This window comes from Drosophila serrata, unplaced genomic scaffold (genome assembly GCF_035046125.1).
Source record: "Drosophila serrata isolate PLE 108 unplaced genomic scaffold, ASM3504612v1 contig_259, whole genome shotgun sequence".
Lineage (NCBI taxonomy): Eukaryota > Metazoa > Arthropoda > Insecta > Diptera > Drosophilidae > Drosophila > Drosophila serrata.
In genome coordinates, this window is record NW_028257157.1 from 45 (window position 1) to 17,172 (window position 17,128).

At 38.2% G+C, this 17,128-nt stretch overlaps 2 protein-coding genes across 8 annotated transcripts in view; one reads left to right on the forward strand and one right to left on the reverse strand.

Annotated features, from left to right (window-relative positions):
• Positions 1-669: 669 nt before the first annotated feature.
• LOC147643626 (uncharacterized) lies at positions 670-1,267 on the forward strand (the record flags this gene model as incomplete). Its single annotated transcript, XM_086832950.1, has 1 exon — positions 670-1,267. A coding segment is annotated over one exon (598 nt), but the record flags the coding sequence as incomplete, so codon positions are not given.
• Positions 1,268-3,991: 2,724 nt separating this feature from the next.
• LOC110180482 (Fatty acid synthase 3) overlaps positions 3,992-17,128 on the reverse strand; it is a 41,693-nt gene continuing 28,556 nt past the window's right edge. Inside the window, exons 2-10 of one of the 7 annotated variants that reach the window (XM_020948167.2) lie at positions 11,540-12,057; positions 9,668-11,485; positions 9,181-9,604; positions 7,842-9,110; positions 7,167-7,779; positions 6,393-6,667; positions 5,988-6,337; positions 4,837-5,932; positions 3,992-4,774 (exon numbers count right to left, since the gene is read on the reverse strand). In XM_020948167.2, the coding sequence (XP_020803826.2) occupies positions 4,100-4,774; positions 4,837-5,932; positions 5,988-6,337; positions 6,393-6,667; positions 7,167-7,779; positions 7,842-9,110; positions 9,181-9,604; positions 9,668-11,485; positions 11,540-12,057 (7,038 nt within the window). In that variant the 3' untranslated portion in view covers positions 3,992-4,099. Of the gene's footprint in view, positions 4,775-4,836; positions 5,933-5,987; positions 6,338-6,392; positions 6,668-7,166; positions 7,780-7,841; positions 9,111-9,180; positions 9,605-9,667; positions 11,486-11,539; positions 12,058-13,887; positions 17,122-17,128 lie in introns of those variants that run through there. The other 6 variants (XM_086832951.1, XM_086832952.1, XM_086832954.1 and 3 more) reach the window with 6 other exon arrangements.

Sequence of the window (17,128 nt, forward strand, 5' to 3'; positions counted from 1 at the left end):
GAGTATAGTTTTCGAAAAAACTCTGTCACCGACTGAATATAATGAAGCATTTAATAAGATAGTCGAAATAATCCAGAATCACGAGTATCAAGTAGAAATAGTAAAAATTCGTAAAGGTTCCAAGGTCGGCCCAAGTCTTCAGCGATTGAACCCATTCATCCATGAAGACACCGGCACTTGGTGCAATTTTTCGTTGTTGCGAGTTGGGGGGCGACTAGCAAACGCTCCTATATCCTACGATGCCAAGTTTCCCTTGCTGTTGACGAAACGCTCCCAATTTGTGCAGAGCTACGTCCGGCATTTGCACCACACAAATTTTCATGTCGGCCCTCGAGCACTTGTGAGCATCCTACGACAGCGTATTTGGACCATAAACGCTCAGGAACTCTGCAGTCAGACAGTTCGATCGTGTGTGCGCTGTTTTAAATACAAGCCCCGACTGATGACTCAAATTATGGGAAATCTTCCCGCAGAAAGACTCCGTGCTCTCCGCCCATTTGCAATATGTGGCGTTGATTTTTGTGGCCCTGTTTATACGACATTGAAAATACGAGGAAGGCCCCCATATAAGTCCTACATTGCATTATTTGTTTGTTTTGCGTCCAAGGCGGTTCATTTAGAAATTGTTTCAGACCTAAGTACTGACTCTTTTTTATTGGCTTTCCAAAGGTTTATTGGTCGCCGAGGATGTCCCCAGACCGCTCCGCACATGGGCGGACTATGGGAGGCAGGTGTCAAAACTGCCAAGCACCTACTCCTACGAGCGGTGGGCGGCGCACTCCTCAACGCAGAAGAGCTGGGGACAGTCCTCGTCGGAATCGAGGCCATGATGAACTCGCGGCCCCTCGGAGCTCTCAGCCAGGACCCAAGCGACGGAGAGGCACTCACTCCAGGACACCTGCTGACAGGCGGGCCCCTCGTCGCAGCACCAGCACTGCGGACCCCGGACCAGGCGGGTCTCAGCTGCTTGCGGCGATGGCGGCTTGTCTCGTCAGCCAAGCAAATGTTTTGGCGGCGATGGTCCCGGGAGTATGTGCTGGGCCTTCAAATACGAGGCAAGTGGCACCACGACCAGGAGAACGTCAAGGAGGGACAGCTCGTCATAGTGGCAGAGGACAACCTGCCGCCTCAACAGTGGCTCCTCGGACGGATCGTCGCAACGCACGCAGGGGAGGACGGCATGGTCAGGGTCGTCGACCTTAGACGGAGCGATGGAGCCATCTTCCGAAGGGCGATCCACAAGCTGGCGCCGCTTCCAGGAGGTTGAAGCCGTGGAGGCGTTCAACGGGGCCGGTGTTGGCTGAAGTCATAATTTGTGAAGTCTAGTGTAGTTAGTTTAGGGCGAAGGCGAGAGCGCAATAAAGCTCTCTCGCGCTCTTCGCGAATTCGCCTCGCCTTCGCCAACCTTAGATAAGCTAGGCTAAGCAGATGAAATAGATGATTCGCATTTTACACTCGAAGCCACGCACCACCTTTTTTTCGTTCGCCAAACGTCTGCCACCACAACTCGGTTTTTTTGTAATTTAATTTTTTTAATGTTCTAATAAACTAATTAGAAAATTCAACCACCATTTTTTTATATTATTATTCGAAATATTGCATATTATTGAGCAAAATATAGGTCAAGCCAATATTTTGAACAATTAGCGGTCGCCGACCACTGCCTTTCCCATATTTATCATTTCATTAATTAATAAATAGAGATGATTCGCAGTTCTGAGATTGAAACCCGATCACGTATTTTTCGGCAATCTTAAAATGAGGGTTTCACACAGCTAAATTCAAGATCTGGGACATCGTCAGTACCAACCAGTTTTTATTCTGAAGGTCTGCGGTGTCAAGGATTGAGATTTAACGGAAATTACTCGCAGAGCTTTTGTCATATCTACCCCGGTACATTCAGTTACCCAATCTTTTACGCAAATGCACACGCCAACGAAAGACATCATTACTACGGAGCGAATTCAGTGGGCAATAGATTCTTTTGATAGATACAAAAGCCCGGGCCCAGACGGCATAATACAGGCAATGCTAAAATCGGCCAAGACTGACGCACATCCACTCTTATGGAGGGAAGCAAAAGTCATATTTATACCGAAACCTGATAGAAGGGAGCACGTATTGAAAGAGGCATCAGAGAATGAATCGGGGCTTTGCTAAAGAGCAGGACGATCACATCCGAACTGAGTGGCACTCACCTCACGCGGACTGTGAAGAGAGACACATCTCAGGGCGGGGTTCTATCGCCCCTACTCTGGCTCATAAATATGAATGCCATATTGACAGATCTCAGTACGTAGCGACGTAGCTCTACTAGTATCAGGACCATACTCTGACGTTATTAGCGAAATAATGACAGGTGGCAAATACCTGTGGACTAGGTGTCAATCCCACTAAGACAGAACTGATGCTCTTCACAAGAAGAACCAAGATACCAGCCTTCAACATGCCCAGGGACTGCACCCAAAGATAATTTTATGACTCTACACAGCAGTGGTATGGCCAATACTAACATACATAGCCCTAGTAAGGTGGCCTGCACTAGGGCATACAATATACAATGCTATCTTGAATATAATGCCGATAGAACTGTTCGTGAAGGATATTGCAGCACAGAGCGCAGTGAGACTGAAAGCACGCAATTTCTGGAAGGATTACGGCGCCGGGCACGGCAGCGAAATAAAGGCATACGAAAAAACAGACTACATGACCGCGGAATTGAACTTCGGAAACGCATTCTCGACCACATACCCAACAAGGGAAGACTGGAGAAGGGACAAAGTGGTGGTAGAGAACAAGGTGTCCCCCTACACCGATGGCTCCAAGATAAGCTGTGGCGTAGGGGCTGGGAACTACGCTGAGAATTGGGGAATTGAAAAGGCATTCAATCTCCCAGACTCAGCGACGGTCTTTCAGGCTAAGTTGCTAGCCATAAGGGAAGCAGTCAAACTCCCCTTAGGACAGGACATCAGGGACACCAAAGTGCGTATCTACTCGGATAGCCAAACGGCTATAAAATCCCTAGCTGCCGTGAAAACCAACTCACGGCTAGTGGCAGAAGGCAAGAAGGCCCTTAATAGATTTGCTGATAAAAATTTGGAAAAATAACCTGGGTACCGGGACACAGCGAGACCCCGGGGAACGAAAAGGCGGACATACTAGCCCGTGCAGGCTCGGCAGGACTAAGTACAGACATCGATTTCCCTAAACGCGATCCAGACAAGTATTCATGACCACTTCAAGCAGAAGATGGGACTGCCACATACTACAATCTGTAGAAGCTGCAAGCAAACTACAGAGTAAGAGACACCGGAACTTCTGTTCTGCTTCTGCCCAGCGCTGAATCACATCAGACTTCGTCACTATGGTGCCTACCAGATGGAGTCATTGGGAAGCATAGAAAAGCTGAAGGTATCGGGAATCCTAGGTTTCCTCACTGACTCTGGTTGGTAGAGTGGAACAAAAAAAAGCTTAGCTCTGCTTGGAGGCTCTGGTTTTTGGTCCTCACCACTGAAACCTACCTACCTACCATGATAGTTCCATTCAGACTAGACAACCAAGGAACAAGCAAACTACCTTCAAATTTATGTCCTCAATGGAAACAAATTTGGGTACCATTGTGAGCTGCTAAAGTTCTCTTCACGAGGTGACAAGTCGGTTATATGTTGGCCTTTAATAGACAGCAATATTGCAAACGAGTTGGACGAATAAGAATAATATAGAAAGGCCACTTGAAAGCTCAATATCAAAAAAATATAAAGGCAAAAAATCACACATTTGGCCATTAGACTTGGAAAAGATACACACGAAATGGACGGCCCAGGTGTTTAAATAAATTCGGACTGAATACAGCGTTGTAGGAATGATCAGGAATTAAAAACAGTGGTATACCTTTCTGGCTCGATTTGGTCCTGACAACCTTTACCAATCTAATCTAATTAAAACAACAATTTATTTAAATACTTTATTTAAAAATAAAAGAATTATTATATGTGCTTAAAAAATTTATTGTGAATTTTAATATTTATAAATAAAAATTAGGTTAAAAACTTATTGTATCAACTATTGTCTATAAATTTATAATAATGTAGCCGAATATTTATACTACAGAAACAGGCTTGTCATTTTTAATATATTCTTCAAAATTTTTGTCATCTAATAGTGTCGGGTCAAAGTCATTTATTATTTGACTCAATATTGGATTATCCAACATTGTCGTATGATTGCCCTCGATTATTTTAAGAGTAACTTTACCAGATGTTATTGTCGAAACACAATAGTCATCTTCTATATCTTGAAGTGAAACTTCAGCTGGACGGACTAATGTAATCGGTGATTTTAAGTTACTTATGCTGTCTAAATCCAAAAAATAAGTCATTTTTACTCTTCTAAACATTGCATTTATCATTGTTGCAGAATATTCTTTACTGTATACATTCTGCTTATCAACATATTGCATAAATAAAGACATTTTGTCCGAAATGTTTCCTAGTTTTATAAAAGCTTCGGCTACCGATTCTTTAGTTTCTTCAGGAAATATATGATTTACAATGCTAGAAAATAGAAGGTTGTAGAGGTCATTATCTGAAAATTTTTCTCCCAACTGAAGATTAGTAAGTCGTTTCAAAAAATGAGGTGATCCATCAAGTAGCATTATGTGGCCACGGAAGCCAGCATTTTCAAGCATCTCTGCTAGTTTTAGAGCTACGAGTGTTCCAAAAGAGTATCCAATTATATAAAACGGGTCTGTTTGTTTTAAGATTGGCCTAATATGCTATTAATTAAAAAACCGTTTTGAATAATGAATTTGTGATTTCTTATAACAGTTTAACTTACTTCAAAGCTTTGTTGCGCTATATCTAGAACTGTTTCCAGATGTGCTAATTGATGGAGCTGTAAAACAATGGCCGTGCTTTGCAATGACGATCCTATTTGGTACCAGGCGCGCCCAGCTGTACCTTCCAATCCAGGTATTATTATATTTGGGGAAAGACTCTGTTTTGAAGTACTAGCTGATGTGGTAAGTGGAATAATAATTTGATTGCAGTGTGCTTCATCGCCCAAGTTTCTAATAAGCAGCTCCATACCCAAAATATTATTTTCTGATGAAAACATCATTTTTACTCCGTCGTTATTTTCCCTTTCTTTAGCCTCTACAAATTCTTGAAGTTTTTGAAATGTCAGCTGCCGTAAATCTTGGGATGATAAAATTAACTCAAAGTCACGCTCTAAGGTTTGTTTAATTTCAACTGCCATTAACGAATCCATCCCCATTTCTGATAGGGTCGTCCCAAGTGATACTGTCTTTAAATCTCGAATACCCATGATATTCATTACAACATCAACAATACTTTCATTTCCCGATCGTCCCGTCCGTTTTTCAGCGACTACCATGCTTGAAACGATTGGATCTTTGGTACTTAATAAATTATCAAGCTCTTGTATGCACGAAGAAATTCTTTGCTGAAGAGTACCTCCTATTTCCACATCTATTTTATCTTCTGCCATATCTGCCACTAAGCCCACTTCACCAACTGCCCCCCACTGAATTGCTTTTCCTGGAAACCCGTCTCTAATACGACACTCTATAATACGTTCCATTATTGAATTAGCCATTCCATAATTAGTTTGTCCTGCGTTTCCATGTCCGCAAGAAACACTTGAAAACACCACAAAATGTTCCAGTTCATTGCAAGATATACGAGATAGCTCATCCAGATATTTTGTCGCAATCGATTTCGGCAAAAAACATTCTAGAAATTGCGATTCATTTTGATTTGAAAAAATACCATCTCTAAGTATAACAGCAAGATTAAAGATGCCTCCCACTGGTCCCAGTTTAGCAGCATCAGAAATTAACTGTAGGCATCCTTCTTTTGTTGAAATATTCGACGTATTAACAACGACTTCGCAACCGTAAGATTTCCAAAGTCTAATCAACAAAAAGTAAAAAATTAAATTTCTTAAAATTAAATTAAAAAACGTACGCCATTCTGTATAATTGGTAATCATTTGTAATTCCACGTTTGGAACTAAGTACCAATTTTCGGGCACCTCGCAAAGCCATCCAGTCAACCAATTCCATTCCAAAGCCTCCTAGTCCGCCAGGGATAATATAACTAAAATTCTTATTAAAATAAATTTGCTTTTGCACTTGAACAGGTAAAGTATCTGGGTCATCTGGCTTCTGTCGAAGTTGAATAACCACTTTTCCAATGTGTTTTCCTCCTATAAGATGCCTAAAGGCATGTTCAATTTCTTGAGCTGGAAATACCTTGACTGGTAATGGCTGAATAATGCCTTTGATAATATCTGCATCAATAAGGCTTTTGAGATGCTATAAAAATATAAATTTTATAAGTAGTTTTTATGTAAATGAACATAAATTTTACCCAAATATCTTTATCAGGAGCTACAAGAAGACCATCAGCAAGCACAGCATGGAATGTTATCTCTTTCAAAAAGCATCCCAATCCAATCTTATTATCATTTGCCATGTCAAATTTTCCGATTTCCAGAAAGTGTCCTGACTTACCAAGGCAACGCACTGAAGCAAGTAACTTTTCCTCAGCCAACGAATTTAACACAAAATCCACACCTCTTCCATCTGTCTCACGCTGCACCATTAGTTCAAATGATGTATCTCGAGAATTTCCAATATGCGACTCTATAATTTTAAATAAAATATTTAAAAAATTACATAAAAAATTTTCAAATTAATCAGAATGTTTTACTGATTTGCTAGTATATGTATAAGGCTCAAAGAAGTCAATCAGTCAGTATTCTGCTGTTCCAGAGATATTATTAACTCTTAAGTTTAACAAACAAATAACTGACTGAACAACAAACTAAAGCGGAAAGGACGATTCTTTAATAAGGAGCCACTGGAATAAAATTCCATTAAAAAGTTACAATATATAATAGTAAGCTTTTTTGAAAGGTTTCTATTCCTGTAAATGTCATTGTTAAAAAATTTGCTTATTGTCTATCATAGAAATAAAATCGTTTCAAAAAAAAAAGTTACAAAAAGAAGGATGGGACAGAAATAAATTAAAAGCAAAAGACATTTCTCATGACCAAGGCACTAGTATAAGAGTTCAAACTTTTTTGTGTGTAAAAATTTAAATTAACTATATATTTTTATCAGTAAATCTTATTTACATTACCTTTAAGATCCGGAAAAGTTTTTAATAAAAATTGTTTTTTTTGCGGTGTGCTGCACGTTGTATAAACTTCTAAGTTATATGCTAAGGCAACCCTAATAGCAGCTAACCCAATGCCTCCTGTTCCGGCATGTATAAGAATGCTTTTTCCTTTCCTTATATCGCCAGCCATGAAAAATGCATAGTAAACCGTTATATAAACCACAGGCACAGTGGCGGCCTCTTCTAATGACCAATGATCAGGAATATTCCATATAAGTTTGGACGGCTGCTCCACATAAGATGCTACACCACCTTTAACCACCATACTCATGATGCGACGCCCAGTTTCCATATCAATTCCAGAATATTCGAAGCCAAGAACACAATTTTGATCTATGCGACTAGATCCATAAAGTTCAACCGCTAATCGACCAGTTGCAAGCATAACATCTCTAAAATTCAGAGAGGAATATGCCACCTTTATCTTACAATTCTGTGGGGAGAGTGGTCCCTCAAGCCATTTTAAAGTTGATAAGTCTCCACGTTGAATAATATTTCCATAGATGTGATCCAACCTAGACATTGGCTTATCAGTATTAAGCAATGGCAAATGTCTAAAGGTTCCCCAAGCGCCCTGTTTTAAACCAATTTAAATTAAGATAAAATATAAATGTTATATAAATTATACAGTCTTACATTGCGATATATGTTGAAAGATAAGCCTAATGCTAGCTGTTCCAAATAAAATTGGTGGTTCAAATCAAATTCGGGAGCACTTTTGTCATCAATAAAGAAACATCTAACTAAATTACCATCTGGCTCCTTTCTCAAACACTTTACTAATCCTATAACTCCATTAAAATCTTCGTTGTATGAATATACAATAACTGGTGTTTTTGTATTTATTGATGACTGTAATAATGCAATCCAATTAAAAGTATCATCATCTTGAGGCACTTTTACTGCAATTGGTTTAATTTTTAACTTGGGTTGTGTTTTTTGCAATAAAACAAATGTTTCTTTATTGTTTTCTATCGGAATTATGGTAATCGGTCGGAAATGCTCAGAAAAATCCAATTTTTTAATATGCGAATTAGCCTTCTCTCGAATTAATAAAAATCCACTTTCGACTAAAGACTTTTTGGCATCTTCAATTTGACTCAAATTACATTCTCCACATATAAGAAAATGACAATTTGTTTGAGTCGAAAGACTTCCATTTTCAATGTGTACTCCTGGGATGTTTTCTAGCTTTTGAGATGTGAAAAGTATATAATCAGCAGTAATTATTGGTAAATCTTCTATGGATTCAATAAAATCGTTTAATACGGTTTTTCTACCATCTGTATCTACTTCCACTAACTTCATTTTTAATGCAAGATTGTTCTCAAGAGCAAGTTGAGTGCAAACACGAGCCGCATTTTTAAAAGATAGAGTTTGAGTCATACGAAAGGGCAGAAAAACAGACTTTTCAAGGACTGGAACACCAGGAGGTCTACGTCTCTGAACCGGACTAGCATGTAATCCTATCAGCTCAATACCGCCAGCTATGATCCTGTTGAATTTATGATCTACATATACGTTAAAGATACGGTTTTCTGAATCCATCTTAGTCATTAAATCGAAATGATGGACTCCATTTATTCTGAGTTTCTGAATTTTTGTTGGCAGTAAAAGGGTTCGAGAATCAGTTCCAAGTATATGAATTTGAAGCATTGCATCCATGAAAGTTACCCAGTTATAATTCCATTCAACTTTGCCGAACAGACCATCAGAACGGGCTGAATTAACTGCCCTAAATGCGCCATTATAATGGTATCCACGTAACCTCAATTCTTTGTAAAAGTCTTTCTTGGAAATCATAGGGAAGTCTGATTCTTCTTTAAAATAATAAACCTCCGGAATAATTGAATCTTCAGTCTCACGAATAAAGCCGGTAACCACTAAGTTACCGGCTTCAGTTATCTATAAAATTCAGAAAATAATATTTTACTATGTACATCTAAACAACAGATAAATCAGATTGATGACTCACCTCAAAATGCCCAGTGCCATAGTGAATCATAACGTTTAATTCTACTTCTCCACTATGGGGCATACTTGTAGCCCTTATGAAGCGTACATCTTCAAATTCAACGGGTACGTCCATATAACTCGGACCATGGTACATTAAAGAGAATGTTTCCCAAACATACTGCAAATAGCAAGTAGCTGGTACTAAAATTTTTCCATCTATGACATGGCCACTCATAAACTCTTCGTTATCACTAGTTAAGTTAACAGGAAATATACGCTCTCCGCTGGATTTCGTTTTCATATTTTCGTATTTTGTCACGAACCAATCTTCACTATGATCCCAACGAATAAGCGAGCTAATGCTGGGCGTCGAACGGGAAACAGGAAATTCTACTTCTTTATATAATTTGGCAACCGGTAATAAAACTCCATTCTGAAATATTCTTAAGAAAGTAAAAAATATAAAAAAAATACATTTATAATTTATTTCTATTAGTTAAACGTACTTTCCAAGGGCCGCCAAGAAAACTAGTGCGTTATTTTTGTTTCCTCTGTTTGTAAGTGGAATATGTACGCCATTAGGCATTGATCGTTTTAGTATAGCACCCAACAGTCCGTGTGGCGCTACTTCAATAGTCAATGCATTTTTTGGCAGCATAGAAAATGTCTCTTCAAAAAGTACACTGTTTAATAAATTATTTGTGTGATACTCAGCAGAACAAAGTTTGCGTTCAGTTTTATCCCAGTCACTTTTGGGAACACTAGTACTTAACCATTTTGTTGTTCTAAATTTTGGGTTCGGTATAATTTCTTTCATGTATTGCAATAATGGGGGCCCCATATGGGCAATATATTTTGAATGATATGCGATATTCGAACAAGGCACGGCTTTAGCGAATATTCCCTTTGATTTTAGTTCATTGACAAATTTATTAACATCATCTATTGGACCAGATATCGTGCACGAATCGGGACCATTATGACATGCAACTTCTATAGACTCAGGTAAGATATGAAGAATGGTCTTATAGCCCATTCCGATTGCTGCCATTGAACCTTTTATTTTTTCTAGGTCGACACTAACCTTTCCACGGTAATAGGCTGCCATTATCATTTGTTGTGGAGACAGTCCACCATCCGCATATGCGCATCCCAATTCACCAACAGAGTGACCAATTATATAGTCCGGTTTAAAATTAAGAGAACGCAAGACATCTGTTAATCCAATTTGTACAGCAGCGATTCCCACAAATGAATGCAAAATATTTTCGTATGTTTCAGGATCATTGGATGTTAATATATGTATTAGATTAAGGCCTTTCGCAAGTAGCGTTTGATGACATATTTCGATGGAATCCCGAAAACGTGGAATTATCATAAGAGATTTTCCCATTTCGCACCACTGTGAACCCATTCCGCTATATACCCATACAATAGGTCGTTGGAGTCCTGTGTAATGTTGAATATCTCTTACTAATGATTTGGCCGGCTCTTTTCCTTCTTTGCTAAAAACTGCATAGCCCCGGAACACCATACCGGACACATCTTCTTCTTGAATATTTTGAAGTAGTCCAATTAATTCGGCGTCCAATGGTTTTTGTTCAACAGCATTAAATATTTCCGCAACTGCAGCCTCTGTTCTTCCAGCCCAGGTAAGAAGCCTAGGTACATCATCTAGGGGTAATCCGAAATTGTTCTTTGCCTTGGAAAAGCCCTGTAAAAGTGCATGTGCGTTAGCTCCACCAAATCCAAAAGAATTTATTCCTATGCATGGCTTTGGGAGGGGAGTTACGTCCTTTACTACAATCAACCTTCCTTCGGCTAAAGGAGCAATTACAGGCTTAACCTCTGAAAAATTTATATTTGGGGCAATTAGTCCAGTTTCAAAAGCAAAACAAGCTTTAACTAGTGAACAGATCCCTGAAGCCGCTTCGGAATGACCCACATTTGACTTCACGGAGCCAACTAACAACGGTTCCTGCCTTTGACTGCATAGAACATTATCGATTGCCTTACATTCTTCAGGATCACCGACTACAGTTCCAGTACTGTGAGCTTCTAAGTAACCAATATCTTTTGGTGAATGGTCAATCTCTTTGTAAAATTCATTGAGTAACTTTTCTTGAACTGTGCCTGAAGGATATGTTATACCCTCTGGTTTATATCCATCACAGTTAGTTTTCGAATAAACTATACTAGCATAAACCCTTTTAGCATCTCGTTTTCGTTGTAAAAAAAGGCAATTAATAGTTTCCGATCGGGTATAACCATTTGCATTTTTATCAAAAGGGCGACAAAATCCATCTGGCGCTAAAACCCCAAGTCTACAATTTTCACATGCTTTTAATCATTTATAACAATATAATTTTAATACTTACCGTGCAAACTGGAGAGTTACAAAGGGATGAAGTAATAAGTTCGATCCACCTATTATTGCAGCATCAATCTCCCCATTCCGAATAGCGCTGAATGCATTATCTAAGGCGTACATCGAACTGGAACAAGCAGTGTCAAGTAAAAATGAAGGACCCTCTAGTCCTAAGCAATATGAAATCCTGTTAGCCATCATTGCTCTGCTACACCCAGTAATACCGAAACCGCCAGAAGAAACTTTTTCATAAAACCACGTTTTCTCCGACTCAGAAATACATGATCCTATGTACACTCCAGTTCTTGATCCACGTAGACTTTTTGGGTTTATTCCCGAGTCTATTACAGCTTCATAAGCAGTTTCTATAAGAATTCTAGTTTGAGGATCCATTGTGTGGGCCTGTTTAAAGTGCACCCCAAAAAAAGTCGCATCAAACTTTTCCAGATCACCAATTTTTCCAGATCGTTTTGGAATTTCTGGATTAAAATGACGCCAACGTCGTTCATCATCGTCCACCATATCAATCTTTAATTTGAAAAATACATTTTTGTAACGAACATTTATATTTTTCCCCATGTTGTTGCATATTGGCCAGGTAGAAAACTTCTGAATGCCACTGATTGTATACTCTTTAGCTTGCAATTGATTTGTTCTGAATCGATCAATTTTAATTAAAAAACAAATAAAACCCAACAAGAGGGAGACATATATAAAACATTTATAAATCATATGTAATTAAATTTTGGTCGATTTTTAAACAATGTATTATAACCCTGCACTACCGCATATCATCAATGGGCCAATGCCATTATCGTTTTATCCTAGTTTGCCGACATCGACCTCTACCGCTCTCATTCGACAATCGTTTCGTTTCTCTTTTTCTCCTTCCAAAACAAGGTTCTTGAATAACTAATAAAACATGGTCAAAATTAATCGATCTGTCACCAATATGCGCGGCATAGAGTACTTCTTCCGCACGCTCCTTATCACAAAAAAATTTAGCTTATTAACCGTTTTTATTTGCGTTGAAGGAGTTAAGAGGAATTCAATGTAGGAGCAAAACGTGAACGAAGGGCTCAAGTTTTAAAGTAAATTAAATAATATTATAAATTTTATAATTTTTTTCTGTATATATACATATATATATATGTTCTTCTTTATAATTTTGTATATCCCCCTCTCATAATTTCTTGTTTAACTTTTTATACCCTTGCAGGGTATTATAATTTCAGTCAGAAGTTTGCAACGCAGTGAAGGAGGCACCTCCGACTATATAAAGTATATATATTCTTGATCAGGATCAACAGCCGAGTCGATCTAGCCATGTCCGTCTGTCCGTCTGTCCTTCTGTCCGTCTGTCCGTTTCTACGCAAACTAGTCTCTCAGTTTTGAAGCTATCTAAATGAAACTTTGCAGTTAGGGTTCTATATACGGATCGGACGACTATATCATATAGCTGCCATAGGAATGATCGGAAAATGTTTACAAAAAAATTTTTAACTTTTTCAGTTTTCAATAGAATTTGATTAAATTTGAGATATAGCCATTTTACTATACTCTACAATTTTGCATACAATTTTATGAAAATCGGACTACTATATCATATAGCTCCCATAGGAACGATTGAGAAATTAATACAATTAAAAATTATAACTTTTTCGGTTTTCAACAGATTTTCATAAAATTTGAGGTATAGCCATTTTATATTTGTCTTTAAATTTAGTGTCAAATTTCATGAAAATCGGACGACTATATCATATAGGTGCCATACAAGCGATCGTTTAATGTAGAGGAAAAATGCAAATCTGTGAATGTAAAACTGCAAATATAATATGTATAGGTGAATGAAGTGATAGCAGGTATTACTTCATTGTTTTTTAACACAAATATATATAATTTTTATTGTATGGATTCCTATTCATAGAAGTTCTATCTGCAAGGGTATATAAACTTCGGCGTACCGAAGTTAGCTTCCTTTCTTGTTTTTTTTTGCTTCATTTGCTAAAGTTAATGGCGTAACAATTTGGTTGATAAACAAAAATGAACTGTTTGAAGAAAAAAAACAAACAAAAAATAAAATACCAATTAATTGATTATGAATGGACCTAAAGCGTTCCTTGTTTTGCTAGTACAAAATCTTACAAAAATTGTCTTTCTTGTCCATCTACGATCTATTGCGATGGCCAAGTTCAAACTCTCTTTTTTGGGACATACTCTCTAAATTCTCTATCAACGGCGCCGTTGAAGAACCCAAAGGCTTCTGTTCCGTTGTATTCCGATAAAATCAAAATTAAAACAAGAAAGGAAGCTAACTTCGGCAAGCCGAAGTTTATATACCCTTGCAGATAGAACTTCTATGACTTGGAATCTCAACAATATAAATTATATTTATTTGTGTTAAAAAAAAATGAAGTAATACCTGCTTTCATTTCATTCACCTATACATATTATATTTGCAGTTTTACATTCGCAGATTTGCATTTTTCCTCTACATCAAACAATCATTTGTATGGCACCTATACAACATAGTCGTCCGATTTTCATGAAATTTGACACAAAATTTAAGACTAATACAAAATGGCTATACCTCAAATTTGATGAAAATCAGCTGAAAACTGAAAAAGTTATAAATTTAATTGTATTAATTTCTCGATCGTTCCTATGGGAGCTATATGATATAGTAGTCCGATTTTCATAAAATTTTAAGCAAAATTGTAGAGTAAAGTAGAATGGCTATATCTCAAATTTGATCCAATTCTATTGAAAACTGAAAAAGTTAAAATTTTTTTAAAAAAAATTTTTCCGATCATTCCTGTGCAGCTATATGAAATAGTCGTCCGATCCGGCCCGTTCCGACATATATACGAGTGAGAGTATATAGAAGGCTAACTACAAAGTTTCATTCAGATAGCTTTAAAACTGAGAGACTAGTTTGCGTAGAAACGGACAGACAGACAGACGGACAGACGGACATGGCTAGATCGACTCGGCTGTTGATCCTGATCAAGAATATATATACTTTATATAGTCGGAGGTGCCTCCTTCACTGCGTTGCAAACTTCTGACTGAAATTATAATACCCTGCAAGGGTATAATTAACAAGAAAGGAAGCTAACTTCCTAACTTCCTAGCTAAGTTTATATACCCTTGCAGATATAACTTCTATGACTTGGAATCTCAACAATATAAATTATATTTATTTGTGTTAAAAAACAATGCAGTAATACCTGCTTTCATTTCATTCACCTACACATATTATATTTGCAGTTTTACATTCACAGATTTGCATTTTTCCTCTACATCTAACGATCGTTTGTATGGCACCTATATGATATAGTCGTCCGATTTTCATGAAATTTGACACAAAATTTAAAACTAATATAAAATGGCTATACCTCAAATTTGATGGAAATCAGCTGAATACAGAAAAAGTTATAAGTTTAATTGTATTAATTTCTCGATCGTTCCTATGGAAGCTATATGATATAGTAGTCCGATTTTCATAAAATTTTATGCAAAATTGTAGAGTATAGGAAAATGGCTATATCTCAAATTTGATCCAATTCAATTGAAAACTGAAAAAGTTAAAATTTTTTTTTTAAAATTTTTCCGATCATTCCTGTGCAGCTATATGAAATAGTCGTCCGATCCGGCCCGTTCCGACATATATACGAGTGAGAGTACATAGAAGGCTAACTACAAAGTTTCGTTCAGATAGCTTCAAAACTGAGAGACTAGTTTGCGTAGAAACGGACAGACGGACAGAAGGACTGAAGGACAGACGGACAGACGGACAGACGGACAGACGGACAGACGGACATGGCTAGATCGACTCGGCTGTTGATCCTGATCAAGAATATATATACTTTATATAGTCGGAGGTGCCTCCTTCACTGCGTTGCAAACTTCTGACTGAAATTATAATACCCTGCAAGGGTATAAAAATGTGTATTGCTGCTTTTTTTTTTTTTTCGACCAGAAAACAAAAACCATTCCTGGTAAAAAGTATTCCACTATGTCATAAGTAATGCCCTTGATCTGTAAGGTTAAACAAAAATTAATAATAGAAGAATAGAAAATTGAAACCGTCTAATCGAGACGCGCCTCTAAAGCTATAAGCACATCACTTCCAGAACGATATCCTTAAGGATACCTCTAAGGATGTAACCTGCAAACACCTGTACATACCGGAAATATATATATATATATAATATATATATATATATACTAGCCGGCCCGTCCCGGCTTCGCACGGGCATATTATGGTTAAGAGGGCACTTCTGAATACATCAAGGTTCTGGCAAAATCATCTTCCTGGCATAAGGTGAAGAAGGCAGTCAGAGTTGTCGCTGGCCGATTCAGGACTCTTTCTTGCACATTTTTTTCTGTGAAATAGACACGTTGACCATTCTCCAAATGGACTGCCACGTTTCTCTGTGGCATATTGTGGTTGAACGCATAAGAAATAAGTCACATTGAAATGGTATCCATCGGCACCATCCCAGAAGATTAGTGGATACTGCAAAGCATCGTAACAACGGTGAGTTTCTGCGACGTTTACCAATCGATCGTTTCGTCGATGGAGAACAATATCTCGAGGTTGAAACTGATCCCCGACTATGACAATTGCCACTTCGTCTATAGTTGGAGCATTATATCTCCTGATATGTTCTCCAGCAGGCGTTTTGTCTGCATGAATGACAATTTTATGGGTATCCGAAGGCATCATATCGATTGCTGTTTTGAATAAACGCACCAAATTGTTCCGTTCATGAAAAAGATTCTGTAGCTGCGAAATAATTGGCCTCTTCAGCGATTTATTGATTCCATAACGTGCATCTACTTCATCTCCATCATCACCAATGAAGTACATTTGAAGAAATTTGTGTTCGCTGTCTTGGAACGGAAGCAGGGAACCGGCTTTATGATAGATTTGTCCTTTGATTTTAAAAGTTGGCATGAATTGCGCAGTTATAATTTCCGCACCAAATGGCGTCATTTGAAAGCAAGAGTTGTATTTCCTAATGTTCGACAGGAAATGCTTCGATTCAGCAGTAGATCCAGCGAATAGAGAGTGCAGAGGCTCTGGTGGTGCTTCAAGTTGAGGCAATTTCACTTTCCCGGAAGCGCAACACAATCCTTTTGGTTCGTTTTTGAATTTGAGAGCCTGACAGTATATGCAGATCTGATGCATCTGGCCAATAACGACATTGCGATTCGAGCTATAATTAACAGTTGGATTATATCTGAATGCAAGACGATTGTATTGCAGGGTTTGATCTGCTGCAAGCTGTAAACGCGCTTCAGTTACCCTTGCCCTGTCGCGATCATTATTTTGAGAGTGAATCAAATCGATTGCTGCAGAACGCGACTGCCTAACTCTCAATCGTTTTCTCTTAAGCCTATCTGCTCGTCTTTCTGCTGATTCCTCGTTGTGCATCTGCATTGCTCTCAGCCGCTCAGTCTCTCGGATGGAGGCCCGCTCTTCGTCAGTCATATTCGTAATCTTACGTCTTTTTGCTTCTGTATTGCGAGTACGACGACCCAAACTCGACTTCTTGGGTGGCATGAATTCGTTTCTTACTGAACCTGAACA